The sequence below is a fragment of the Podarcis raffonei genome, chromosome 8, assembly GCF_027172205.1.
Source record: "Podarcis raffonei isolate rPodRaf1 chromosome 8, rPodRaf1.pri, whole genome shotgun sequence".
NCBI classification, from domain to species: domain Eukaryota; kingdom Metazoa; phylum Chordata; class Lepidosauria; order Squamata; family Lacertidae; genus Podarcis; species Podarcis raffonei.
Genome location: NC_070609.1, coordinates 7,689,990 through 7,716,759, shown reverse-complemented (window position 1 = coordinate 7,716,759; position 26,770 = coordinate 7,689,990). Strand labels below are relative to the sequence as shown.

Below are 26,770 nucleotides of genomic sequence, written 5' to 3'. Positions count from 1 at the left end.
AGCAAGGAGTCACAAAGCCGAGGTCCGAGGATCAGGAAGCAAGAAGCCAAACACAACAAGGAAGGAAGCGTGTTGCTGTGGCAAAGAGCCAAAGGGAAATGCTGACTTTATATCCCTTCCCGGCTCTTGCCACCAGGTGCTGTGAGTTACCAATCAGCCTCACCTGTGAGGCCACGCCTTGGCTCTCCAGAACAAACTTAGGAAGGCCCCAGTCCTGCAGAGTCCTACTGGTCACAGGGCTTGGCTCCTGCACGCACACCTGACAACAACATTATCCCCAGCTGCGATTCCTAGCATCTGGCATCCAGAGACACGTCTTCTCCGATACGGGAGGTAGGGAGCACCTATCACGGCCAGCCTTCTCATCTGTGAATTTGTCTAATCCCCTTTTAAAACCTTCCAGGGTTGGAGGCCATCTTGTGGCATTGAAACCCATAGTCCTGTGGCAGTGCATTCCATAGGCAGCAAATTTCAGTGTGTCTCTGTGTCTGTGTGTACACTTCTGGATTCCTTGAAGGAAAGATGGGGGAGCAGTGAATGCCATCATCATATTTATGTTAATCTGGGCAGAATAGTATATTTGCACTTCTTTGGGAGGCGAGAAAGGAAATGTCATCATCACGGCTAAATCAACAGCGTGTTAGAGATGGCAGTTGACAGCAGTATGATTTTGAGATTTCAGTGATGGACTATTAAACGCTAATTTCCGCTTGGCCTCTGGACCAAATCAGTACTTTTCTTCCCGATGAACTTAACAAAGTGCACATTTCAGCAGAGTGTGTGTCAGTGGCCGCCTGGGTAATCAAAGCCGGAGAACTGCAATCTTGTTTCCGCTGCCGCCCGCAAATGAATGAGGATTTGGAGAGGGTTTGGCCATCAGAGTCACAAAGGTGGGATTGGCTAGAGAGTAAGAGGCCGGGCCACTTTGACTGGCTCAAAAAGAGAGGGAATTTGGTGGTGTCGATGGCAGTGGATGAGATGGGAGTGGCTCCTTTGCCTCCGGCGTTAAGCAAAACATCCAGTTGGTTTGCTGGCCAGGTTGACTGGGGCTGTTGGCCGGACCTGGGGAGGCCCCAGCAACGTCCACCTTCTCTGATGAGCGATGGAAGGGTTAAACACAAACAGCTGGGTCCTGAAATCTCCATTCAGCATCACTAACCTACTCCAAGATGTGGCCTCAAGCGGCGCTCCCAAGGGACCACTGTCATCACCGTTGTTGAGGGAAGACGAGAACGTCGTAGCAGCAGCAGCAGCCGCTGGTGAGGAACGGCAGAGGTTGAGAAAAGAAGATATTTCTGGCGAAAGGAGAGGAAAACATGAGAAGCCACCTTTCAGCTACAACGCCCTGATCATGATGGCCATCCGTCAGAGCCCAGAAAAGCGCCTCACTCTCAATGGCATCTATGAGTTCATCATGGGCAGCTTCCCGTACTACAAGGAGAACAAGCAAGGCTGGCAGAACTCCATCCGCCACAACCTCAGCCTCAACAAATGCTTCGTCAAGGTGCCCCGGCACTACGACGACCCTGGCAAGGGCAACTACTGGATGCTGGACCCTTCCAGTGAGGACGTCTTCATCGGAGGCGCCACCGGAAAGCTGCGCAGGAGGCCGTCCACTTCCCGGAGCAAGCTGGCCTTCAGGAGAGGAGCTCGGCTGGCTTCGGCCGGGGTGGCCCTGGCCGGATCTCTCTACTGGCCTCTGCCACCTCTTTACGGTGCCTCCTCAGCCTACCTGAGCCATCCCCCTGGCACCTACTCTTCCATTTTCGCCCACCAGGCTATTTCTCCTCCAGCGGGGCACATACAGGTGGAAGTAGATGGCTCCTACAGCAACCACCAGCAGATCGCCACAGCAATGTTGGCCTCGGCCATCCCTTGCAGCCTCTCCTCAGCCGACTGCCTGGACTCCTGCTCTGTCAACTTCCTGGCCGGACAGGCGAATTACATCTTCTCTCAGAGACATCACACCCTGCCAATGAGCCCTCAGGCTGTGCTCCCGTCCAAAGCCACCAGAGATCTCCTCGGAAGAGGTCCTCCAGCTTTCCCCGGGCGGCTTTCTCCAGAGCTTCCAAGCTACTTTGCTTTTCAGAATCAGGGCGTTCTTTTTCATCCAAGCCTGCCTTGACTGTATACCCCTCAAGCCTCTTCTTCCCTGAAAGAAACATTATTATTTTTAATTCCTGCCTGCTAATATTTGAACCCAGTCAGCCTCCTGTTGTGCTGTGCGCTGCATTGGTTTTCCACCCGTGGTCCGTGATAAACTCTGGAGATATGTTGACTTTTCACCCCACGTGTTTCCTTCTGACCCTTTGCTGTCTTTTCTGGTGAAAGCGAGGACATCTATCAACGTTTACCAATGTGAACTAATTTCTTCGAATGCCTCTCGCTAACCTGAACTATGAGAAAATCTTTGAGGGCTAAGGCAAGTCAGCAAGCTTCCCGTGTAGGTCCGAGCTCGGCTTTGCTGCCGACCTTTGGCATCAAGACTGGCACACTGAATGCCAAGCAAGACAGAATTGCCCCAGCGGGTGCCAGTCGGTTTTGATGCCCATAAATTCTGCACATTTTCCCTTTGCCTGGACTCGACTTCTACCGTCCCAATGCCTTTGATCAACGTACTGAATAATAAGACGGACTTTTGAACAGGCACAAATGAAGAGCAGTAGCTGCCTGCTTCTTTGCAGAGCATGAAATAAGGCATGCCTGATCCTTCACCCAGCAAAGTTCTAACTTAGCTGGGCTGCTGTGATTCAGCCATTAAGCCTCTCTTGTGATTACAACCTTTGGGCTGTGTGATCTTACAGGGCACATTGGTTTAGGAGCCACCGCAATCAGCAAGACTTGTGTTGTGCTAAATATGTTTAAGGGCTGAAGAGCCCATGGATCTCGGACATCTTTGTGTGGCAGGTTTGGGGGTTGCTTTTTTTATTGATAACTCATAAGCAGCATCAACGTGCATGGCATTTTCTGAGGGGTGTGGGTGTGTGGAACCACCAGACCCCTATCCCCCAAGGAGCTTAGACTATAAATTTCTTCAGTGCAGTAAGCTAATAGCAGAGGGTGGGGATGGAAGATAGAGGAGAAAACACAGTTTGATTGCGCTGAGTGTCAAGCCTTCTCATCTGCGGCTGTAGAGCATGGTCTGGAAGAAAGAAGAATTCCAGGGCAAGGCAGGTATGTCGTCGTCCCTTCCACCTGAGCACCTCTGCAGGCAGTGCAGGGAGCCAACAGGTAGAATATACAACTTGCAGTGGTTCACACAACACACTGGAATCATCACAGGACAAAGTGCCCCATGTTTCTGGACTTGGGAGATTACCAGTGCAATAATGCCTTTATGAATCGGGCCCAAAGGCCCTCCTAGTCTAGCATCATGTCTCCAGCAGAAATGGCTAGCCTCAGATGCTGAAAGAAAACTCACAAGCCAGTGTACGAGGGCATCTGCACCCACTGTGGATTTGTCCCTATAGCATCTTGGAATCAGTGGCGCACTGCTTTTAAACATGGACATGTAATTTATAATTATCAATGGCTGGTGGACAGTCATAGACTTGCCTTCTTTGCAAATGTAACTTTAAAACCCCCCAAAAAAACTAGCGAATTCACTGTCTGGCCATCACCACAGCTCACGTCAACGAATTGCTAAAGTTAATTATGTGAAGCATTTCATTTGTGCGTAACCTGCCAATCGGCTTAATTGGGAGAGGCTAAAAATCTGCCGTTTTGACAGAGATGGAGGGTAATTGCTTGATGCTTGCTTGCTGTCTCTGAGCAGCACATCCAATCCTTAGAATTTGAGGTACTGGAGAAAATGCAGTAAGGTTGCAGTTCTAAGCATTTGACGGAAAATCCTACTATAAATGTGCTCAGTAGGATTTGCACGCAAGAGTGCGTCAGAATGTGCAAATTCCCTTCTGGATTAAATTGCTTTGTGAATCGGGCTCCAGTATACCCAGATTTCTGCTGGACTTAATTCCTAGTAATTAATTGTGCTTTTAATTGCCGCTTGATAATTGATACCCCAGCCCTGAACACATTTACACAAGGGATCAAAACAATCAAGTCCCATTGATTTAAGGGTTGTGGTTTTAGGCTCTGTGGGTTTGGAAGTGAATTTAGAGACAATCAATTTCTATAGTGTATTTATTCCAAAGTTTTTGCGGTGATTGTAATAGTACTATTATTAATTAATTAATTCCTACAGTGTGTGTGTGTAATTATCCTTTATTCATATGTGTTTGTGTGTTTTACGACTCTTCATTCAGAGAAAACACAAACTTTTAATGTGCGGCAAGAACTTTAGCTTGGAAACATCACACCCTGAGGGAGCCAAGAGCAATTTATATCATTCAACTACGTATTCTGATTTTTACTTTCATGTGCATGTCTGTTTAAGATTTGGCTGAGAAGCGACAGATGATATGCTCAAAAGAGAATACAATTAATGTTTTAGGACACAATAAATCTTCTTATTCATGGCTATTTTTAATGGAAAAGCTCAAATGTGCAGGCTGAGGCTAATTTTTAGGGTGCTTTGCTTGCTTATCTACATTATTTCCAAACTGTGCGCTAGTTTGAATTGGGGTGGGAGGGAGAGAGAGGATGAAATCCGTCAAGCATGTCTTATGTCCATAAAGCCGATAAACATGCGATATGCACAGCAACTGTGTGATCAGTAGACCTGTAATTTTGTTGAAATTAATTGTGTTTGCATGGGAGAGAGAAACTCCGTGGAATGCACCTTAGAACATCCAATATCGCGAACCACAAGTGAGTTTTACATGCGTGAATCAATCCCACAATAAAAATACATACTGATCCATTCGTTTCCCAAACCCGACGGCCATGTTTGATTGCGAACGTTTGTGTCATTTCATTTTGGCCAGTACAAGGATCAAGGAATCGAGATGCAGGGATCATTAGGAAAGGAACGCAAAATCAAACTGCCAATGCGAATGAATGAATTAATTTTATTATTAGGGTCACAGACCAGTTCCGGCTCACTTACAATATCAGGAAAATCATAAAACACAACAGGAATATATTGAATTGCAATTGGGTATAACAGAGACAATTCAGATATAGCGGCAGTTAAAAATATATATTAAATCTTAGGGAACAAGCTGGACTACCAAAATAATTCAGGTTTTAAACGACAATTTTAGGTTATATTTTAATGATCAAGATTTAATAAACTGCCAATGTAATCACGCCATTATACAAATCTGTGCTGCAACCACATTTGGAATACTGTGTATTTTTAAAATTATTATTATTAATTATTATTATTATTATTAGTGGACAGAGAAAAGTTTTTCTCCCTCTTTCATAATACTACAGCTCATGGGCATACAATGAAGCTGATTGCTGGAAGATTTGGGACAGATAAAATGAAGCCCTTTTTCACACAGCCCATGGAACTCCCTGCCACAGGAGGATAGCCACCAACTTGGGTGGCTTTAAAGAGAGGATTAGGCAAATTCATGGAGCATAGGGCTACTGATGGCTACTAGCCACGATGGCTATATTTTCCCTTCACATTTGGAGGCATTGATGCTTCTGAATGTCAGTTGCTGGAAACCGCGGCAGAGAGGAGAGGGCTCTCATGCTCGGATCCTGTTTCTGAGTTTTCCATGGGCATCCGGTTGGCCACTGTGAAAACAGGATGCTTGGCCAGAAGGGCCACTGGCCTGATTCAGCAGTGTCTTCTTACGTTCTTTAGGCTGACCGGCCTCACGAAACTGCCCAGTTCATTAATATATACACAAATGGATCTATTTGAATAACAGATGACCTGTTTATTGAGCCTTCCATATTTCTAGTTACAGGTAGGTAGCCGTGTTGGTCTGCTGTAGTCGAAACAAGATAAAATAAATTCCTTCCAGTAGCACCTTAGAGACCAATAACAAATTTAGTTGGTCTCTAAGGTGCTACTGGAAGGAATTTGTTTATTGAGCATTCATCCTGATTTGCTTGCACAAGGTTTATGCAGAGGTTAGATTATATCTGGTCTTTAATAGGTTTATGTCTTGTTGTTATGTCCTTCCCATCTGATTAGGTTGCCCCAGCCACTCTGGGCGGCTTCCAACAGATATAAAAACATAATAAAACATCAAACATTAAAAACTTCCCTATACAGGGCTGCCTTCAGGTGTCTTCTAAAAGTCTGACAGTTGGAGATGTTTAAACCATTACCTTTTATATGTTTCTTTTAGCTTTCTGGACTTTTATCTTTAATTTGTTTAAGCTGTCCTCAAGTCCCAGCCTGGGAAGAAGGCAGGAATTAAACAACAGGAACAATTTATTGAACATTCATTCTGATCCGTTTGCGGGTCAATGAGCACTCATTTCACTTTGCTTGTGGGATGTTTATACATCTTCCCGTTAATCAATTGTTCACTTCACATTTCCAGGGGAGCATCCCCCATCACTCTCTTAACCACGACAAGTTTGCGTGGGGTTTTTTAACGTGGATTTGTTAAAATCGAGCAACAAAGCGCTTTAACCCACTTTGACTGCACAAACCTACATTTGTTGGTGTGCATTTGAATCCCCTCCTCAGAAACAGTGACCATTTAGAAGAGCTTTATATATCCAACATGTTGAAACGTAAAGGCAGCATAAAACAGAAATCAAAAATCTTTATAACCTCAGAGTATAAAATGCAGTCACCTTCACACAAACCCTGAGAAGTCATTGCTTTTTAATGTGTTTTAATGTGTTTCTATATATGCAGAAAGGAGAAAAACAACACATGCACAACGAAATAAAATAAAGAAGACAAATTGAATCCCAACTCTTTCAGCTGCTGACATGTAAGATTGTATGTCCGGTGTAGCAGTATATAAAATAAAGCTCTACCATACGGCACTGAACTATAGTGACTTCTTGCTGCCTTGTACTAGGAGTATGTATAGTTTTGAATAACTTGGGTTTTATAAACAAGGACCATAGGAATAATAAATGGATACAAATAAATAGACCAAGTCTTCTCATGCCATTGGTATATCACAAAAATTACCAGGAGTATATTACGAATGATCCCCCCCACCAAATGCAGTGTTTGACCAAAATTTACTATACCAAGCTTGGATAATTAAATGGTCTGAGACAGTGGTTCTCAAGCTTTTTTCCTCTGGGCCACACTTTCAGAATAAAAATCTGCTTCTGCTACACTGAATTTTTGATTGATAAGAAATACATTGGGAAACAAAAAGGAGCAACTAGCAGTGCTTGGTTTTTAACCTAGAACACACCTAATTTATAATATGGTCATGGGACACCCAGAAAGTATAAAATAATGCAGGGATGTCAGAACATGAATCCTTCCCAAAATATAATTATAAACGAACCTCTTACATATATGTACCTTAAGTACATATGGGAGGTGTGAGATTGCTTTTGCCAAGTAATCTCACTTATATTAGGTCTGTTTTGAGACAGACAAACTCTCATCTCATCCACACAAATAAGCCTTTTTTCTTTTCTAATCTTTCATATTTGTCGGAGTTGAAAATCCTTGTTTGTGGAGAACTGTAGAATAGCCAATGCTCTTCAAGAGAGAGACGTGAATACTATTTCTGCTTGTATGGATACAGATAGCGATAGAGAAGACAGGGATAGAGAGATACTACACCGAAATGTTAAATATTTTGTTGTTTTGTTTTGTTTTAAATAACTTTTATTAGTATTTTCCACACAACAACACGAAAGAGATCAAAAAATAACAATACACAATACACAAAAATCAACATTCGAAAACTAAAGAAAGCAACAAAAAAACAAAAACAAATCCATATCTTACAAGTTAATATTATATTATAAACAACAAGAAGAAGACATTGACTTCCACCAATCCCACAGCACCTCCTTTATCTTTCATTGTGTCTTCCTGTTTTCCTGTTTTCTTTATCATCTCTAACATTCTTTATCATCCTAACATCTAGATATAAATCCTTATTTCATATTTATTTGATTGCCCTTGAATATTCCCACCATACTTGCCATGTTCTCCCGCCACATCTGTGTGGTGTGCGACACCCTTTGAGAACCACTGGTCTGAGAACGGAAAATCAAGATGACAGACTATGCCAAAATAGCAAAACGAACTGGGAAGCTCAGAAATCAAGAAGACAATAATTTTAAAAAAGAATGCGAAAAGTTTATAATTTATATATGAGACCACTGCAAGCAGGTTAAAACAGGATTTTAATCACACTTGTAAAGTAACGGAAACTATGGACAATTTAGAAAGAAAAATATCTGGATAAATATTGACATGCAGTTGTAATTATTTTTACTTGGACCCATTCCCATGGAGGGGATGGGGGGGAAGTCAGGAGATTCAGAGTATAGTGGTACCTCGGGTTACAGACGCTTCAGGTTACAGACTCCACTAACCCAGAAATAGTACCTCGGGTTAAGAACTTTGCTTCAGATGAGAACAGAAATCGCATGGCGGCAGCGGGAGACCCCATTAGCTAAAGTGGTACCTCGGGTTAAGAACAGTTTCAAGTTAAGAACAGACCTCCAAACAAATTAAGTTCTTAACCCGAGGTACCACTGTAATCGCAGTATTTGGTTTTGAATTGATGTTTGTTGTCTGTTTATATATATTTTTAATCAAATAAAATATTTTTAAAAAAAGAGAACCACTGGTCTGAGGTCACCCACAGTCCTTAGATGCCATTACTGATATAATTTTACATATTTTAGATGAATGCCCGTTTCTTTACCCAGCTAGACCATAGTCCCAGTCTTCCTTAGATTCCCACCAAAGCAGGGAGTGCCCCTCATCCTCCATTCCTGTTGCGGCACCACGCCAGAGGGACACAAGCAAAACAGGCGCCTGCCCTTCGAGGGAGCTGTCTGAACATGCAGACATGCGAGATGGGGACGCAGCTGACGGTAACAAGAAGCTTCTGTGGATTAAACACAAATTCTGTCTCTCTCTCTCTCTTTCTGCCTGGCTGGCTGGCTGGCACCTGTTGACTTTTATGGTCCTCAACTCATCCACAAAGCACCAGCCACTTCCGTGCCCCTCGGGTGCACCGTTCATAAAAAGGGAGGCAAAGGCCGTTGCAAAACAAGTTTAAGCAGATTTCACTGGGGAAGAGCTACAGCTCAGTGGTTTGCATGCAGGAGGTTGCAGGTTCGATCCCAGCACTTCCACGTAGGGTTGGGGGATTTATAATGAATTGAAAAAAATGTTGAAATATACATTTATTAAGAAACCAGGGGCCTTTCTTCTTGGAATAATAGGTTTGGAATTGCCCAACAAAGATGTTAGATTGTTTTTGTATTGCACAACTGCAGCTAGAATTTTGTTAGCTAAGAATTGGAAATCACAAGAAGTCCCGACAGTGGAGGAATGGCAGATGAAGATGATGGACTTTTCGGAGCTAGCTGACCTGACTGGAAGAGACCATGACCAGAAGGAGGAGGAGTACCAGGAGGAATGGATAAAATTTAAAGACTGTTTAGTTAAATATGCTAAGATAGCTTAATTGGAAAAACTTGCAAATTCCAGATAGGTTTAGGATTTAATTATGTAATTTTAGAGAATAATATGTTTAGAGTCAAAATGAAAACAAAGTAAGAGGTTAAGTGATTAAGTTAATTTTATGAGAAAATAGGTTTTGGGAAACTGTTACAATGATATACACTGAAATTCAGCCAGGGGGATTTGAGGAACAATGTTACTAAGATTGGATCAAGTACAGCTAAGATGTATGTTTGTTTGTCTGTTTAAAAATTTTGGAAAACCAATAAAGTTTTTTTGAAAAACAACAACGTAGGTTGGGGGAGACTCCGTGTTGAAACTCTGAAAAGCTGCTGCGAGTTCGTGTGAAGAATAGAAGACCTCCAAGCGTTTCCTTATTTTTCAGGGACAGGACAGCCCCAGATTTACAGAGGCCATTCCGGTTTCTGATTTGATCCCAGAATGTCCCGCTTTCCCTTGGGACGTCCCTATTTTCATCAGAGAAATGTCGGAGGGTAAAGTTATGCAACCTCCGAGCCACAGAGATAAGTTAAATATACAACATTTAGAAGACATCTGAAGGCAGCCCCGTATAGGGAGGTTTTTAAAAGTTCAATGTTTTATTATGTTTTTATATATGTTGGAAGATGCCAAGAGTGGCTGGGGCAACCCAGTCAGAAGGGCAGTGTATAAATATTATTATTATTATTCTGCTTATTTAACTTAGATGCAGAATTCATCATGCGAAAGGCTGGGCTGGATGAATCCCAAGCCGGAATTAAGATTCCCAGAAGAAATATCAACAACCTCAGATATGCAGATGACACAACCTTGATGGCAGAAAGTGAGGAGGAATTAAAGAACCTTTTAATGAGGGTGAAAGAGGAGAGCGCAAAATGTGGTCTGAAGCTCAACATCAAAAAAAGAAGATCATGGCCACTGGACCCATCACCTCCTGGAAAATAGATGGGGAAGAAATGGAGGCAGTGAGAGGTTTTACTTTCTTGGGCTCCCCTGAACATTTTTTTTCCCGAAAAAAAAAAGCACTGCATACATCACAAGCAGGACACAAACACCACAGCCCTTATTCACAAGATACTGTTATCTGAAATATATATAGCCCTTTTTTGTGCGATGGTACTCACTGGTGACGCTGTGGGTCAAACCACAGAGCCTAGGACTTGCCGGTCAGAAGGTCGTTGGTTCAAATCCCCACGACGGGGTGAGCTCCCGTTGCTCGGTCCCTGCTCCTGCCAACCTAGCAGTTCGAAAGCACGTCAAAGTGCAAGTAGATAAATAGGTACCGCTCTGGCGGGAAGGTAAACGGTGTTTCCGTGCACTGCTCTGGTTCTCCAGAAGCAACTTAGTCCTGCTGGCCACATGACCTGGAAGCTGTACGCCGGCTCCCTCGGCCAGTAAAGCGAGATGAGCGCCGCAACCCCAGAGTCGGCCACGACTGGACCTAATGGTCAGGGGTCCCTTTACCTTTACTCACTGGTGGAGAATACCGTAAGCTTTTTTTCCTGCCTGTGAAAGCCTTTTTAGGCTGGCACCTGCTTTGACCAACATAAGCATATATATATTTTTGCCATTATGTGCTTGGATAAAGCTTGCTTGCTCCTTCATTAACAGCCAATTCATTGAAAAAGCCAGCGTTGTGCGGAGTTTACTGCACTGAGCTGGGCGCATTCAAATCCCTATCCAATGATGTGTGCCCTTGGGACCAGCCACTCTCTTTTGGGCCTGACCTACCTCTCAGGGTTCTCGAGAAGATAAAACAAAGGAGCGGGGAAAAGCTACATATGCCAACCTGAGGTATTTTTTGGTGTGTTTTTTAAAGGGGAAATTGGAATATAAATATAAAAGATAATAAAGGTTGTCATCTGTCTTGAATTTCCCGGACATAGAAGGAATACTGCAGTCGGAAGCAGTGTCCGGGAAAATCCAGGTGTATGGTAACCCATGTCGGAAGACTAGATTTTGGCGAATTTCCTTAAAAGTAGCTCAAAAACTTCTTTTTTTGAGAGAGAGAGATTTTAGGAAAAACTAAAGCAAGCTCAACAACTTTGCTCAAAAACACTCAACAACCTTTGTGTCCGGATTTTCACTTTTTGAAATAGGGCAAGCATCCTTTCCCTTTATTTTTGCTGCGGATTGACAGATTTAGGAACGCCCTTCCTCCATTATAAATGGATTATTATTATTATTATTATTATTATTATTATTATTATTATTATTATTATTATGATGCATTCCCCCTCCCCAAAAAAGTACAATGTCTGCAGGTCAGATTTACTCGAAAAGAAGGTCCAACAGGGGCTTCTCCCCCAGGGAAACGCATTGGAACCCAAGCGAGTAAACAGCCCGCAGACAAGGCAAAGCCGTTTCGCGGGGTGTTTTGCCTCTTCTCGCGCGCCGTAGTCGCAAAGCCATAGAGACGGTAGGCCGAGAAGGGCCGGTCGGGCAGGCTTGGAAATGCCCCGGAAGCGGAAGCCCGGGAAGGCGCTCACATTTGCAAAGCCGCGACGGAGCAGTTCGCCGCGCGAGTCGACGGCTAGGAAGAGGAGAAGGGCCCAGCCATGTGAGGACGGGCCGGGGAGGGGGGGTGGAAGAGAAGAACCCCGTTTTTTTGGGGAGGTGGGGAGGTCCCCTTTCTTGTGGGTCAGGATTTTTTTTGGGGGGGGTCCTAATCACTGTACCGTAAATATTCGAATAGGCGCGCCTGTTTAAGATAATTATATAATTATAATTACTGTCATATTTATTTATGTCCCACCGTCTTCCCTTACAGGGACTCAAGAAGGCTTACAAAAAAGAGAGACAAAATTTTAAAAAATCCTTCCAGTAACACCTTAGAGACCAACTAATTTTGTTATTGGTATGAGCTTTCGTGTGCCTGCACACTTCTTCAGATATCTTAGTTGGTCTCTAAGGTGCTACTGGAAGGAATTTTTAAATTTTATTTCGACTACGGCAGGCCAACACGGCTACCTACCTGCAAAAAAAGAGAGAAAGGGAGCAGCTAAAAACATAGTGGGGGGAGTGGTGGAAACCAGTCATTAACAAAGCATTCGTGGAATTAAATGGCTCCCGCTGTCTTTTTGGAAAGGCTGCCCCCAGCTCTCCCCCCCTCCGCCCCCATCCTCTTCTCTGCCGCCCCTTCTCTCGTGCACCTTGGCCGTTTGCAAGTGGGAAGGGGGAGTCACAGCCTTCATGCGCTGCCGGTGGGCTTCATTTACTAGCAGCTGGTTGGCCGCCTTAAGAGCAGAATGCTGGGGCTCGCTGCCTCCCTCTCCCTGCTTTGGTCTGATCCAGCTTCTGGCCTCTTCCTCACGCCCAGGGTCCCCTGGTTCCTCCCTCTTGGCTTATTTGGCTGCTTCCAAGATGCTTCCCAGTGGCTAGTGATATAATTTTGCCGATTCAGATGGGAGGGGTCTTGCGTTAGCATGTTTCCAACCACCTTGCCTTTACAGTGGTACCTCAGGTTACATACGCTTCAGGTTACAGACTCTGCTAACCCAGAAATAGTACCTCGGGTTAAGAACTTTGCTTCAGGACAAGAACAGAAATCGTGCTGCGGTGGCAGCAGAAGGCCCCATTAGCCAAAGTGTTGCTTCAGGTTAAGAACAGTTTCAGGTTAAGAACGGACCTCCGGAACAAATTAAGTACTTAACCCGAGGTACCACTGTACTTTGGTAAAGGGCGCCATGTAGGAAAGTAATTGGGTGCATATTTTAAAAGAACCACCTTAAGAGTTTATGACTCTTAACTTGTTTTAAAACTGTTTTTTAATATTGTGTTTTGATTGCTGTAATCTGCCCTGGCACCTTAGGGTAGAATCATAGAATAGAATCATAGAGTTGGAATAGACCACAAGGGCCATCGAGTCCAACCCCCTGCCAAGCAGGAAACACCATCAGAGCACTCCTGACATATGGTTGTCAAGCCTCTGCTTAAAGACCTCCAAAGAAGGAGACTCCACCACACTCCTTGGCAGCAAATTCCACTGTCAAACAGCTCTTACTGTCAGGAAGTTCTTCCTAATGTTTAGGTGGAATCTTCTTTCTTGTAGTTTGGATCCATTGCTCCATGTCCGCTTCTCTGGAGCAGCAGAAAACAACCTTTCTCCCTCCTCTATGTGACATCCTTTTATATATTTGAACATGGCTATCATATCACCCCTTAACCTCCTCTTCTCCAGGCTAAACATGCCCAGCTCCCTTAGCCGTTCCTCATAAGGCATCGTTTCCAGGCCTTTGACCATTTTGGTTGCCCTCCTCTGGACACGTTCCAGTTTGTCAGTGTCCTTCTTGAACTGTGGTGCCCAGAACTGGACACAGTACTCCAGGTGAGGTCTGACCAGAGCAGAATACAGTGGCACTATTACTTCCCTTGATCTAGATGTTATACTCCTGTTGATGGGTAAAGGGTAAAGGGTGGGTAAACAACAACAACACAACAAATAGGATGATTTTATTCCCTGTTAGTTTCGAGCAGCGGAGATTTTGCTTCCACACTAATCTCATCGCTCCCCTGCACAGGAGACTTTCGATGGGTTGTGTCTACTGCCTTAAAATGTTTGAGTGGAGGAATAATGATTCTTGGTAGTTAGGATCTTTCTTTTCTTCCTTCCACCGCCCCTGCACCACAGTGCTTCTTCCATGCTTGCGGTGAAAGGATGAGGCGTATAACCACTAGAACAGGGGTCTGCAACCTTTAAGACAAAAAGAGCCACTTGGACCCATTTCCGAAGGAAAAAAAAACTGGGAGCCGCAAAACCATTGCAACATTTAAAACAAATATATCTCTGGAGCCGCGATCTGACAGCGGGCGGGAAGGTGACATAGGGACAGTGCGTGACTAACGCACGCACTGCCCCCATGCGAAGTCACAGCCAGTACAGCGCCCGCCACAGTGGGGAGTGTCGGGGCGCACAATGCGCCTCCTCCCCTCGCTAGTATCCGCCCCGGAGCCGCGGCAAGGGTGTAAAAGAGCCACATGCGGCTCCGGAGCCGCGGGTTGCAGACCCCTGCACTAGAACATATTTTATATTGCCAAGTCGCATTTAGTTGGTGCTGGTTGTCGTACACCAGATGCCTGCATAGTTATCCTACGGGACTTGACAAGTGCCTTTCTCTTTTCTTCCTCTTCAGGAGCCTCTTAAACAAGCCCAAGAGTGAGATGACCCCAGAGGAGCTCCAGAAGAGGGAGGAGGAAGAGTTCAACACGGGGCCCCTCTCTGTTCTCACCCAGTCCGTCAAAAACAATACTCAGGTGCTAATCAACTGCCGAAACAACAAGAAACTGCTTGGCCGGGTCAAAGCCTTTGACAGGTAGGATCCTCTGTCGTTTGCTTGGAAGTAAATAAAGCCAGATCGAGTTCAGACTTTCAAAATAAGTGGCAGATTTCCAGTTCCATTGAACAATTACAGAGCTTTCAGCAAATGATGAATATGCATCTCTTTACCCTGGTCTTTGTCAACTGGCATGTGTGTTGATAGTGCCCATCCTATTCCTGCGGCGGTAACCCGTTTATAAATTTAACAACAGTATAATTTGTGCACTCGGAATTGAATAGTTCCCCTTTGAGGTTCTTCTGGACTCTTCTAGTCTAGAGAATGGGGGTTGTTTCTTGGTCACAGAGAGAGGGATGTTTTGTTCCCTCCCCATTTGTTGGTAGCAGGAAAGGGAGAGCCTTGCATCCAGGTAACAGCTTCCTCTCCCCACCAGGCACTGCAACATGGTGTTGGAAAACGTTAAGGAGATGTGGACAGAGGTGCCCAAGAGTGGGAAAGGCAAGAAGAAATCGAAACCTGTCAACAAGGACCGCTACATCTCCAAGATGTTCCTGCGTGGAGATTCGGTCATTGTGGTGCTGCGGAACCCCCTAATCGCTGGCAAATAATAGGCTGTCAGCAGGCTGTAGGTGCTTGAGAGCCTAGTCCAGTAAAGTGGTCTAATCAAGAAACCAACAAGAGGCATTTAAAAGTATTTTTGAGCAAAGAATATACAGTACCCCAATGAAGGAAAGTGCAAGGCTTCTTGCTATTCATAGAGGTGATAATGACATTTCCAATCCCCAGACACCTGGTTATGTTCGTATATGTTGCCTGATGACCTTTTCTTTTGTAATAAACATTTTGTTAAAATCCTCTTTCTGCTTTTTTGTTTGGCACAGGCTCTTCTGCCTGGTGAAGTTTTTGATGGCAATGAAGGGAATGGGAATCTTGTGGCTGGTGGGAGCTGAGCTGTGGGTTACCATATTTTTCGCTCTATAGGACGCACTTTCCCCCCTCCATTAATGAAGGGGAAATGTGTGTGCGTCCTATGGAGCGAATGCAGGCTTTCACTGAAGCCTGGAGAGCGAGAGGGGTCGGTGCGCACCGACTCCTCTCGCTCTCCAGGCTTCAGGAAGCTATCCGCAAACCTTCTGAGCGCGGCGGGAGTGCCCACTGGGCTCCGAAGGCTTGTGGATAGCAGCCTGCAGCCCGGGGAGCGCAGCGCTGCGCACCCCGGGCTTCAGGCAGCTATCCGCAAACCTTCAGAGCGCTCCCCCAGCCCGCAAGCTCCGGGAACGGCGGCAAGGCTGCACGCAACCTTGCCGCCGCTCCCGGACCTGTTCTGGGGACTGGGGTCGGGGGAAGGTCGGGCTTCCCCAGCCCCAGCCCCGCGGCTAAAAACGAAGCCAAGACAGTGAGTGGGATCCAGCCCGGCTGGAGAGGTTGTGCGTGGCTAAAGAGGAAGCCAAGACAGTCAGCGGGGTGGATCCCGCTGGCTGTCTTGGCTTCTTTGCTCTTAGGGGCTGGGGGGGGAATATATTTTTTTCTTTATTCCCCCCCCCAAAAAAAAACCTAGGTGCGCCCTATAGTCCGGTGCACCCTATAGAGCGAAAAATACGGTACACGCTTGGAGCCTGACGTCCTCTGTGCTGAGAGCATTAGGTAGGAAAAGAAGCCACTCCCCAAACTGAAAGCTTTTGACTTCTCCCACTGATATAGGTCTATCTGTATCCCCACACCTTATCAGCATTCCCTACAGCTGACCAGCAAGTGCAGCAAAACATCTTCATTTGGTACGAGAACAGAAGTTGTGTTCTGGGCCCTGGTGGCTTCAGTGACTTGGACAGAGCTGCCTGCAAGTCCTAGAGATTGGAACAAGCCTGCTGTTGAGGCATGTAGGTTTTAGCTAAAAGGTAGAGAAAGGTTCTTCACTTCTGTTTTCCTCATTCCTTAAAAATATCCCCAGACTTTTAAAAACTTAAGATGTATTGTTCAGAATGAAACCTAGAGACGGAATAATACAATATGCCTGTTCAGTCGTCCCTTGGTGCTCAGATGTTTGGGCTCCTGAACGCCGCAAACTCAGAAGTGAGTGTTCCGGTTTGCGGATGTTCTTTAGAACCCAAACGTCCGACGGGGCTTCCACAGATTCTTATTGGCTGCAGAAGCTTCCTGCAGCCAATCGGAAGCCACCCTTTGGTTTACAAACGTTTTGGAAGTCGAACGGACTTCCGGAACGGATTCCGTTTGACTTCCAAGGTACAGCTGTACTTGAAACAAAATTTGCACCAATTTGCAGTCTTGGGAATTTTCAAATTCATATCCCAAAACATTGCATAAATGTTGCATTGATCAGCAGCAGTGGATGGAGGGATTATTGGGTTGTCTTTGTTCTTATTTTTATGGTGTATTTTGTGTTTTTAATATTGTAATTTTATGTTGTGAACCACCCTGAGATCTACAAGTATAGGGCAGTGTACAAATTTAATTAACAACAACAACAACTGCAGGGGAGGAATGCTTCTGCATCAGTTTGCCAGCATCGTTATTTCATCGTATATTCTTTAAAAATTTGATAGCATCCTTGGTGAGTGTTGTAGAATCACACAAATGAAGTGGCCATTGCAATTTATTTTTACCACAATTTATTCATATACTGCTGTTTGGGCTCCCAAAGCTTTGAACAGAGTATTAAAACAAAATACACAACGGAGCACAAGAAAGTGCCATAAATCAGTCCTGAAGGCAAACAATATAAGAGCAGAATCTCAATGAAGAAAAGCCTTCCTAAGCTAGAAGATTAAAAGCTGTGCTCCCCAACTGGGCATCCCACACACCTGGGGGCTAGAAACTTGAACAGACAATAAAATATTCTCTGTATTTTTTTAAATACAAAATTGAGTTAGAAAAATGTTCCCCCAAGTTCAGTTTAGTAGCACAGGAAGCTGCCTAATATAGACCATTAGTTGATCTCCCTCAATGCTGTCTTCACTGACTGGCAACAGCTCTCCAGGGTTTTAGACAGGATACAGTCTCCTACTTGGGAAATGCCAGGGACTGAGCAAAGGACTTGCTGCATTCAGATCAGATGCTCCAGCACTGAGCTGCAGCCATTTCCCTTTGCCTCTTAAGTTGAAGACTGTAACTCTTCATAAAACATGACGCGCTGGGGCTGTTCTTCCTGTAACCCCCTGCTTACTGAGGCTGACGGGATTTGCAGTCTGAACCATCTGGGAGGGCACCAGGTTGAGGAAAGCTAGGATTGTTCCTAAACCCCAAAGCTGTCTCCCCATATTATTTCAGCCTGCTTGTTGTGCTGATGGCTGTGCCTGGTATCTATTCCTCTCTATTGTGTGTGCATCTCTTCCTCTCCCAATGTCAGCATGAGCTCATTCCTTAGCCCAGCTGGCTTCCTCCCAGCCCCCAGGTGAAACCCTAACCCGCTCCAGCTTCTGAAAGTGACTTTGTCTTGCTTTGATACAGGGCAAACCTTTTACCGCCTAGTGCGTCCTACGAGCCGTGTCTGACGGAGCTCCAGCGTTGCTTAAAAACAAATTTACTTAAAGTATCGGTTACCCCCTAGGGGCGGGCAATCAGTTGACGGGGCACAGCAGCACAAACCTGCTGCTACACTGGGGAATTTTATACAGGGACAGATGGACGAATCGTCAGAAGGTGCCTGGAAGGGGGGGGGAACCAGGCTACTTGGGGTGCCCTGTACTTTTTTCAGCATGGTAGATACGGAGGAAGGGATTTGAGAAAAGATTTCAGGTTCATAGGCACTGCATTGAACGAGGAGTGCAGAGGCCCATCAGATTAAGAAAGACTTGGGATATTGCTCAGGTCTTAAAAACTAACCACTTCTCCCTGAAGATGAAACACAAAATATGCACCTCGGAATTTTGAAGCTCAGTGGGAACTGTTAACAAGCTGGAAATGTTAATTAATTACATGTCTGATTCTGGTGAATTTTGGCATTCACAGGTAAGCGCTGATGGTTCCAGGTTTTTTCTTACATGTCTGAATAATGGATGTGCTTTTGTGCTTTCTGGGTGTAACAGTCCAGTAAATGCTAACTGCTGAATTTTGAAACTTCCCAAAGCTGATCTATTAAGTCAGCCCCACTACTCTGTTCTAACGCCCCAACTCAGATTCTGCACCCGAAGCCATGAAGGGGGGTGGTGGTTTGTGACGAGAGGATGCTGAGCTCGAAGGTTGCTGAGCATGATTTGAGCTGCTTATCACTCAAGAACCTTCCGCACAGGGGAAAAAGGTGGTACTTGTGCAGCAGGAAATGGTAGCTGGAGTCTGGGAGCAAAAACTGGCTCCTCCACACTCAGGATATTTCTATCGAGAGACTCGGGATGGGATAAATAGAGTCACCAACTTCTTTCCTATCCAGCCGCTGATGAAACTCTGGCTGTGCCTACTTACTTTCAGCAGTGCCCCTCAGGTGTTCAGAGTGGTCTTCTTTGGCAATCACTCATAGCTGAGGAAGATTGTCTTCCAAAAACACGGCTTTAACAGTGAGTCCGTAAGTGACTGGAGGCCAATTCTGGATCCACACATCCTTCCACAGTGGGGACACAGGTTTCCGGGCGGTAGTTGATCACGGTGTGGATCTGCCAAACTGTGCCTTCCTCTTAGCACGTTTCTCCCTTTCGCCCTGAGTTTGAGTGTCTTCAAAGCCAATGACACCTTTGGTAAAGACTGTTCTCCAACTGGAGCGCTTGCAGGCCAGTGTTTCCCAGTTGTCAGTGTTTATACCACATTTTTTAAGATTTGCCTTGAGAGAGTCTTTGAACCTCTTTTGCTGACCACCAGCATTACGCTTTCCATTTTTAAGTTCGGAATAGTTTCGCTTTGGAAGACGATAAGCAGGCATCCGCACAACATGACCAGTCCAACGAGGTTGATGTTGAAGAATCATTGCTTCGACACTGGTGATCTTTGCTTCTTCCAGTACACTGCCATTAGTTCGCCTGTCTCCCTAAGCGTAAAATTTTCTGCAGACACCGGTGATGGAATCTTTCAAGGAGTTGGAGATGGTGTTTACAAGTGGCCTATGTTTCACAAGCATACATGTTTCACAAGCATACAGTACGCATCCTGGAAAAAGTGCACTCTGGACTTGCAAGCAGGTTGTGGGTGGGGATGGCCAAAGGGGAGACCACCCAGACTGCAGTTCCTGGAAATATATCCGATATGCAGATGGTGTAAGTTACTTCTGCACATCTATGGAAATCGGTGATTAGCAGACTTCCTGCAAATGATCCTGGGCTTGAGGCAATGGATACCTTTCTCAACAGCATGTTGACTTCTCTGCTTTGCAAGGTGTGAATTGGCCCATAGTGAATAAGCCTTTTGGAAGTGTTTCAGAGTCCCCTGTTAGAGCAAGAGGCTCTGGCCAATATCTCTCTTCTCTCCCCCCAACATCCCACCCCCTCCCCCAGCCAGCCAGCCCGGCCATCCATCCATCCATCCAAGCAAGGAGATCCAGCTCAATATTGCAGCTCGGGTTTAGCGCAGGACGGGGCTCCAATTTCGACAAGTCAGAGGTTTCTGCAGAGGCGACAACTGATGTTCAGGAAATGGGGAGACAGCGGACTCCTGATGATTAATTCAGGACGAAAGGGAGAGGAGGCTGATAAGGGGAAGCTTGAGAACTGCCAGGTCCTGGCTGGACCCATCGATACCTCTCACCAGCTTGAAGCCCAAAGCACTGGAGAAGACCATAAGAAGAGGGTCAGGCCAGTGGTCCATCTCGTCCTGTTCTCAGGTGGCCAAGCAGATGCTTCTGGGGACCCTGAGCACAAGACGAGCCTCTCAGCTTGTAGTCCCCAAAGACTAGTATTGAGAAGCATCACTGCCTCTGACAATGCAGGTGCACCATAGCCATTGCGGCTGTTGTTTAGTCGTTTAGTTGTGTCCGACTCTTCATGACCCCATGGACCAGAGCACGCCAGGCCCTCCTGTCTTCCACTGCCTCCCGCAGTTTGGGCAAACTCATGCTGGGAGCTTCAAGAACACTGTCCAACCATCTCGTCCTGTCGTCCCCTTCCTTATGCCCTCAATCTTTCCTAACATCAGGGTCTTTTCCAGGGAGTCTTCTCTTCTCATGAGGTGGCCAAAGTATTGGAGCCTCAGCTTCAGGATCTGTCCTTCCAGTGAGCACTCAGGGCTGATTTCCTTAGTAGCCATCAATAGACCTCTCTTCCTCCATGAATTTATCAAATCCTCTTTTAAAGCCCTCCAAGTTGGCGGCCGTCGCTGCCTCTCGCAGGAGCAAATTCCATAATCTAACTCTGCGCAGCATGAGGGAGAACTTCCTTTTATCTGTCCTGAATCTTCCAACCTTCAGTTTGGATGTCCCTGAGTTCTAGAATTATGAGAGAGAAAAACCTCTGCCTGCTTTCGCCATGCCATGTGTAGTTTTTATACACTTTAGCAGAAGTTGCTCCCGAAGGAGCATCTCCACCCCCATCATTCTGCCCGGACACTGAGATCCAGCGCCAAGGGCCTTCTGGTGGTTCCCTTGCTGCGAGAAGCGGAGGTAACAGGGAACCAGGCAGAGGGCCTTCTCAGTAGTGGCACCTGCCCTGTGGAACGCCCTCCCATCAGATGTCAAGGAAATAAACAACTCTCTGGCTTTTAGAAGACATCTGAAGGCAGCTCTGTTTAGGGAAGCTTTTAATGTTTAATAGATTATTGTATTTTAATATTTTTGTTGGAAGCCGGCTAGAGTGGCTGGGGAAACCCAGCCAGATGGGTGGGGTATTAATAATAATAATAATAATAATAATAATTTATTTATACCCCGCCTATCTGGCTGGGTTTCCCCAGCCACTCTGGGCAGCTTCCAACCGAATATTAAAGCAATACAGCATTGTCTTTTAAACGTAAAATAGTTTTTTATTTTATAGTTTGCGGGTGCCACTACCAAGAAGGCCCTCTGCCTGGTTCCCTGTAACTTCACTTCTCGCAGTGAGGGAACTGCCAGAAGGCCCTCAGCGCTGGACCTCAGTGTCCAGGCAGAATGATGGGGGTGGAGACGCTCCTTCAGGTATACTGGACCGAGGCCGTTTAGGGCTTTAAAGGTCAGCACCAACACTTTGAATTGTGCTCAGAAATGTACTGGGAGCCAATGTAGGTCTTTCAAGACCGGTGTTATGTGGTCTCTTGTAGTTTCCGGGTCACCTTCAAAGGTAGCCCCACATGGAGCGCATTGCAGTAGTCCAAACAGGAGATAACTAGAGCACGCACCACTCTGGCGAGACTGAATTTGGGTCTGGAAAAATCAGAAACCAAGAGAACCTGAAATTGGCATGTCTGCACAGCCCCATTCAGGATAGCATTTCAACAACATACACAGGGAAATGTTTTGATTCCTCACTCCAGCTGAGTCTAGCTGGTGCTCTTGCTTTCTCTCTTCAGGAATTAAATGTAGCGATGGGCAGGACAGGATGGGGCTTGGGGACTTAAATGTGTGCGAAGTCTTGGAGCACCCTCTTGTGGAGAACGTAGATACCAAATCTCATGCAGCAACCGGTTTATAAAACTAATGAAAGGTGGGAAGGGAGCAGGTGCCATTCCCCACCTCCCCATAATCCTAGCCGCCCCCCAGCACACAAATCAAGGGACTTGTCCAGTTAAAACAATGTCAGATGGAAGACCTTCCCGCAGCGCACAATTCATATTCTATGTACCAATAGCAAAACGCGTATATTCTGATGTAGCTGAAACAGCACAACCTGTCCTCAAGGGGGAGAGGAACTTTGGAGAAACTTCCAAGCTTTGCATAAGTCTTTTGGGGGAGAGAAACCCTATGGTTTCTAAACGGCAATGGGGGAGGTTTAGAAACCCAAAAACACCCCATTGGCGACTGAGCATGCCCAGGGGTCATTTTGGGCTCACATCTGTCCATGGAGGCACAGGTCTAATCCGTGTCCCGGGCGGCTGTCTCCCAGCTCCATCTGGTACGCAGGCTGAGACCCTATCTACCAGCAGACTGCCTCGCCAGAGTGGTGCATGCTCTGGTTATCTCCCACTTGGACTACTGCAATGTGTTCTACGTGGGGCTACCTTTGAAGGTGACCCAGAAACTGCAATTAATCCAGAACGTGGCAGCCAGACTGCTGACTGGGAGCGGCCGCCGAGACCATATAACACCGGTCTTGAAAGACCTACACTGGCTCCCAGTACGTTTCTGAGCACAATTCAAAGTGTTGGTGCTGACCTTTAAAGCACTAAACAGCCTCGGTCCAGGATACCTGAAGGAGCGTCTCCACCCCCATCATTCAGCCCGGACACTGAGGTCCAGCGCTGAGGGCCTTCTGGCGGTTCCCTCACTGCGAGAAGCCAAGTTACAGGGAACCAGGCAGAGGGCCTTCTCGGTAGTGGTACCCGCCCTGTGGAACGCCCTGGGGAAGCCCAACCAGATGGCGGGGTATAATAAATTATTATTATTATTATTATTATTATTATTTAAGGGACAAAATGGAATTAAGTGGAAGGGAGTGTCCAGGAAAGGGCATGACTGGCCTGGCTGGAACCCTGACCTGGAGCGCTCTTAGGGATGGGAAGGGAATTGGAGACATTTCACATTTAAAAGCAAGCTTGTACTTTCTGAAATGTGGACTGAAACCCAGCCATCCTTTGAAATTTGCAGTTCTCTGAATTTTGCAATGCAAAAAGTCACGCGGCACAAAAATGCCCATATCATAGTGTGCATATTAAGGGACAGAGGAGTGACCATGATGTTCCAAAATGCGTTATGTTGAGGGAAATCACCTTGCAAAAATGCATCTGTGAGGGAAAGGTGCATGCAAAACGTGTACATGCAAGGGAAATTTTCACTAAAATGCTGGTGAATTTTCGTGAGGACTTCTTAATGGAAAACGCTAGCTGTTGTGGAAATGTAGAGAGCAGAATTTAAGGTGGGAAAGGTTGGAAACGGAGTGAAATTCGACATCTTTGCCCATCTCTGTTCTGCAGGTGGACGGTCACATCAGGAAGTTGTAGCGGAAACTAGCCCGTTCGGGTGAACAGGGACACTGCCCCACCAACCTCAGTCACCCTCAGCCAACCCCCTCCCTTCCTGCCTCCCGGCGTACAACCTGCCACTGGCTCTAGCGCCACCTGCTGTTGGCCTCCTGCCTTGCACCCCCACCATCCTCAAGCTGAGAATCTGCATTCACTTCCCCGGCAAAGACAGATTCCGAAGAGGCACCTCCGAGACGTTGGAAGGCGTTATCCTGGAGGTGGAGAAGGCATCTGTGGCGGGGGAGGAGCAGATGCCCGAAAAGGCGCTCTCGAAGGCTTTCCGGAAGGATCTCATGCGGAAGACGTAGATGACTGGGTTGATGGCGGAGTTGGCATGGGAAAGGATGATGGAGGCCAGGATGAGCTGGTTCGGGATGGGGCAGGCGGGGCAGAGCAGCATGACCGTGTTGAGAATGTGGACCGGGAGCCAGCAGACAGTGAAGAAAAAGAGGATGATGAACAGCGACGTGGCCGTCTGCAGCTCTTTGCGGACAATCATCCGCCGCCTCTCCTGGGCGCTGACGTCCACCTCTCCCTCGGCCACCTTGCGGATTTGCTGTTTGACCTCCAGGAAGATGCGCCCGTACAGGACCATCATGACCAGCAGAGGAGCCAGCATGCAGGCCATGAAGTTGAAGTAGACCATGTAGGTGTTGGTGATGATGTCGTTGAAGAGACACTCCCCGCTGGCTGGCAAGGGCTTGTGCCAGCCCATCATGGGCAGTAGGCCGATCAGAAGAGCCAGCACCCAGGACGCCAAGATCACCAGGAGGGCGTTGAGGGGGCTCATCCAGGATTTGTACTGGAAAGGCTTCAGGATGGAGATATACCTCTCGACGGCGATGGCCAGCAGCCCGAAGACGGAGGCTTGCGTCAACACCAGCAGCATGCACAACATCAGGAGGCAGAGCTGCGACCGGTAGCGTGGCAAACCCAGGTCGGTAAATTGGGCAAAAGGGATGACCACTGCCCCAACCAAGACGTCTGCCACGGCCAGAGAGACGAGGAAGTAGTTTGTGACGATGGCCCGCAGCTTCCGGCTCTGTAGGACGACGGCGCAGATGAAGACGTTGCCCACGATGGAGAACAGCGCGATCAGGCTCTCACTCAGCAAGTAGGGGACGTCCAGGGCCGGAGGCGACGTGGCGTTCATGGCTTGGAGCAGCTGCTGCTGCATGGACAGCGAATGGTCATAGGCAGCCATTATGGAGCAGCAGCCATGTTGACACTGTTAGGGAAAAGCTCACCGGACTCTGCAGGTTGCTGGGCCCTTGTGAGTCCTGAGGAAGTCCAGGAGTCTGTGAAATGGGGCAGGGAAGGGGGGAAGAGTTCAGTCAATTGATAAATAGGTATTGCATACCCTCCGACATTTCTCTGAGGGAAATAGGGACATCCTATCCAATAATAAAAAGGGACGCGGGTGGCACTGTGGGTTAAACCACAGAGCCTAGGGCTTGCCGATCAGAAGGTTGGCGGTTCGAATCCCCGCAATGGGGTGAGCTCCCATTGATTGGTCCCTGCTCCTGCCAACCTAGCAGTTCGAAAGCGTGTCAAAGTGCAAGTAGATAAATAGGTACTGCTCTGGCGGGAAGGTAAATGGCGTTTCCGTGCGCTGCTCTGGTTCGCCAGAAGTGGCTTCGTCATGCTGGCCACATGACCCGGAAGCTGTACTCCTGCTCCCTCGGCCAGTAAAGCGAGATGAGCGCCGCAACCCCAGAGTCGTCCGCGACTGGATCTAATGGTCAGGGGTCCCTTTACATTTACCTATCCAACAACAACAACAACAACAACAACAACAACAACAATGATAATAATACAGTGGTACTTCGGGGTAAGAACTTAATTCGTTCTGGAGGTCCATTCTTAACCTGAAACTGTTCTTAACCTGAGGTGCCACTTTAGCTAATGGGGCCTCCCACTGCCGCCGCGCCGCCAGAGCACGATTTCTGCTCTCATCCTGAGGCAAAGTTCTTAACCCGAAGTACTATTTCTGGGTTAGCGGAGTTTGTAACCTGAAGCATCTGTAACTTGAAGTGTCTGTAACCCGAGGTACCACTTTACAGTGTATGCATTTCTGTAGACAGAGCTGCACTTTGTACTTTTTTCTCTGCAAGGTAGAAGTGCTATCAAACCACCACAGGTCTAAGATTGGTGTTGTGCATGGGTAGTCAAAATAAGGCCCGGGGGCCGGATCTGGCCCACGGACAGTCTGGGAATCAGCGTGTTTTTACATGAGTAGAATATGAGTAGAAAACATTTGGCTTCTGAGATGCTCGAAAACTGAGGTTCACATGTAATTAATAATAATAATAATAATAATAATAATAATAATAATAATAATAATATTTATACACTGCCCTTCTGACTGGGTTGCCCCAGCTACTCTGGGCGTCTTCCAACATATATAAAAAGACAATCAAACATTAACATTTTAAAAACTCCCCTATACAGGGCATGTTCAGATGTCTGGTAAAGGTTGCATAGTTACTTATCTCCTTGGCTCGGGGATCGCATAACTCCATACCCTCCAACATTTCTCTGATGAAAATAGGGACATCCTAAGGAAAAGTGGGACATTTTGGAATCAAATCAGAAACCGGGACGGCTTCTGTAAATACGGCACTGTCCTTGGAAAACAGGGACACTTGTAGGGTCTGCTATTACTGCAACTACTATATATTGTGAAAGCTGTTCATGTTTCCTATGAATTGAACACCTCTTAAGAGACCATAATCAAGTTTCACATGTTGGTTCTTGAGATCGAGAAAGAAGTTTGTCCTCTGTGTTTTGGTGCCATTGTTAATCGATGTGGTGCTGGGCTGAACCTTTCAGAACCGCACTGATTTTTCACAATGCACTGAATTTTTTGGTTTATCAGCATTCCTGAGCAATGCCAGGTACTATATATTAGGGGCGCCTCTCAAGATATTGTAACCAAGTTTTGCATGATGGTTCCTGAGGTCGAATA

At 46.4% G+C, this 26,770-nt stretch overlaps 3 protein-coding genes across 3 annotated transcripts; 2 read left to right on the top strand and 1 right to left on the bottom strand.

The window, feature by feature from the left end:
- Positions 1–859: 859 nt before the first annotated feature.
- Positions 860–3,386, top strand: LOC128420295 (forkhead box protein G1-like). The gene has a single exon (XM_053401900.1). It carries the CDS (start codon positions 1,103–1,105, stop codon positions 2,123–2,125), a length of 1,023 nt encoding a protein of 340 aa, XP_053257875.1. The 5' UTR covers positions 860–1,102; the 3' UTR covers positions 2,126–3,386.
- Positions 3,387–11,948: 8,562 nt separating this feature from the next.
- On the top strand, positions 11,949–15,635 carry SNRPD2 (small nuclear ribonucleoprotein D2 polypeptide). Its single transcript, XM_053401905.1, has 3 exons — positions 11,949–12,062; positions 14,635–14,814; positions 15,212–15,635. Coding segments are annotated over exons 1-3 (357 nt in total). The 5' UTR covers positions 11,949–12,060; the 3' UTR covers positions 15,387–15,635.
- Positions 15,636–23,890: 8,255 nt separating this feature from the next.
- On the bottom strand, positions 23,891–25,116 carry LOC128420294 (adenosine receptor A1-like). The gene has a single exon (XM_053401899.1). The coding sequence runs from the start codon at positions 25,004–25,006 to the stop codon at positions 23,954–23,956; it is 1,053 nt and encodes a 350-aa protein (XP_053257874.1). The 5' UTR covers positions 25,007–25,116; the 3' UTR covers positions 23,891–23,953.
- Between the last annotated feature and the right edge of the window lie 1,654 nt (positions 25,117–26,770).

What these genes read in the sequence shown, in the direction of transcription:
- LOC128420294 (XM_053401899.1), bottom strand. Translation starts at nt 25,006, where the DNA reads ATGGCTGCCTATGACCATTCGCTGTCCATGCAGCAGCAGCTGCTCCAA.
- LOC128420295 (XM_053401900.1), top strand. Translation starts at nt 1,103, where the DNA reads ATGGAAGGGTTAAACACAAACAGCTGGGTCCTGAAATCTCCATTCAGC.
- SNRPD2 (XM_053401905.1), top strand. An exon ending in CGGGTCAAAGCCTTTGACAG is followed by an intron (nt 14,815 to 15,211) that starts GTAGGATCCTCT and finishes TCTCCCCACCAG; the next exon opens with GCACTGCAACATGGTGTTGG.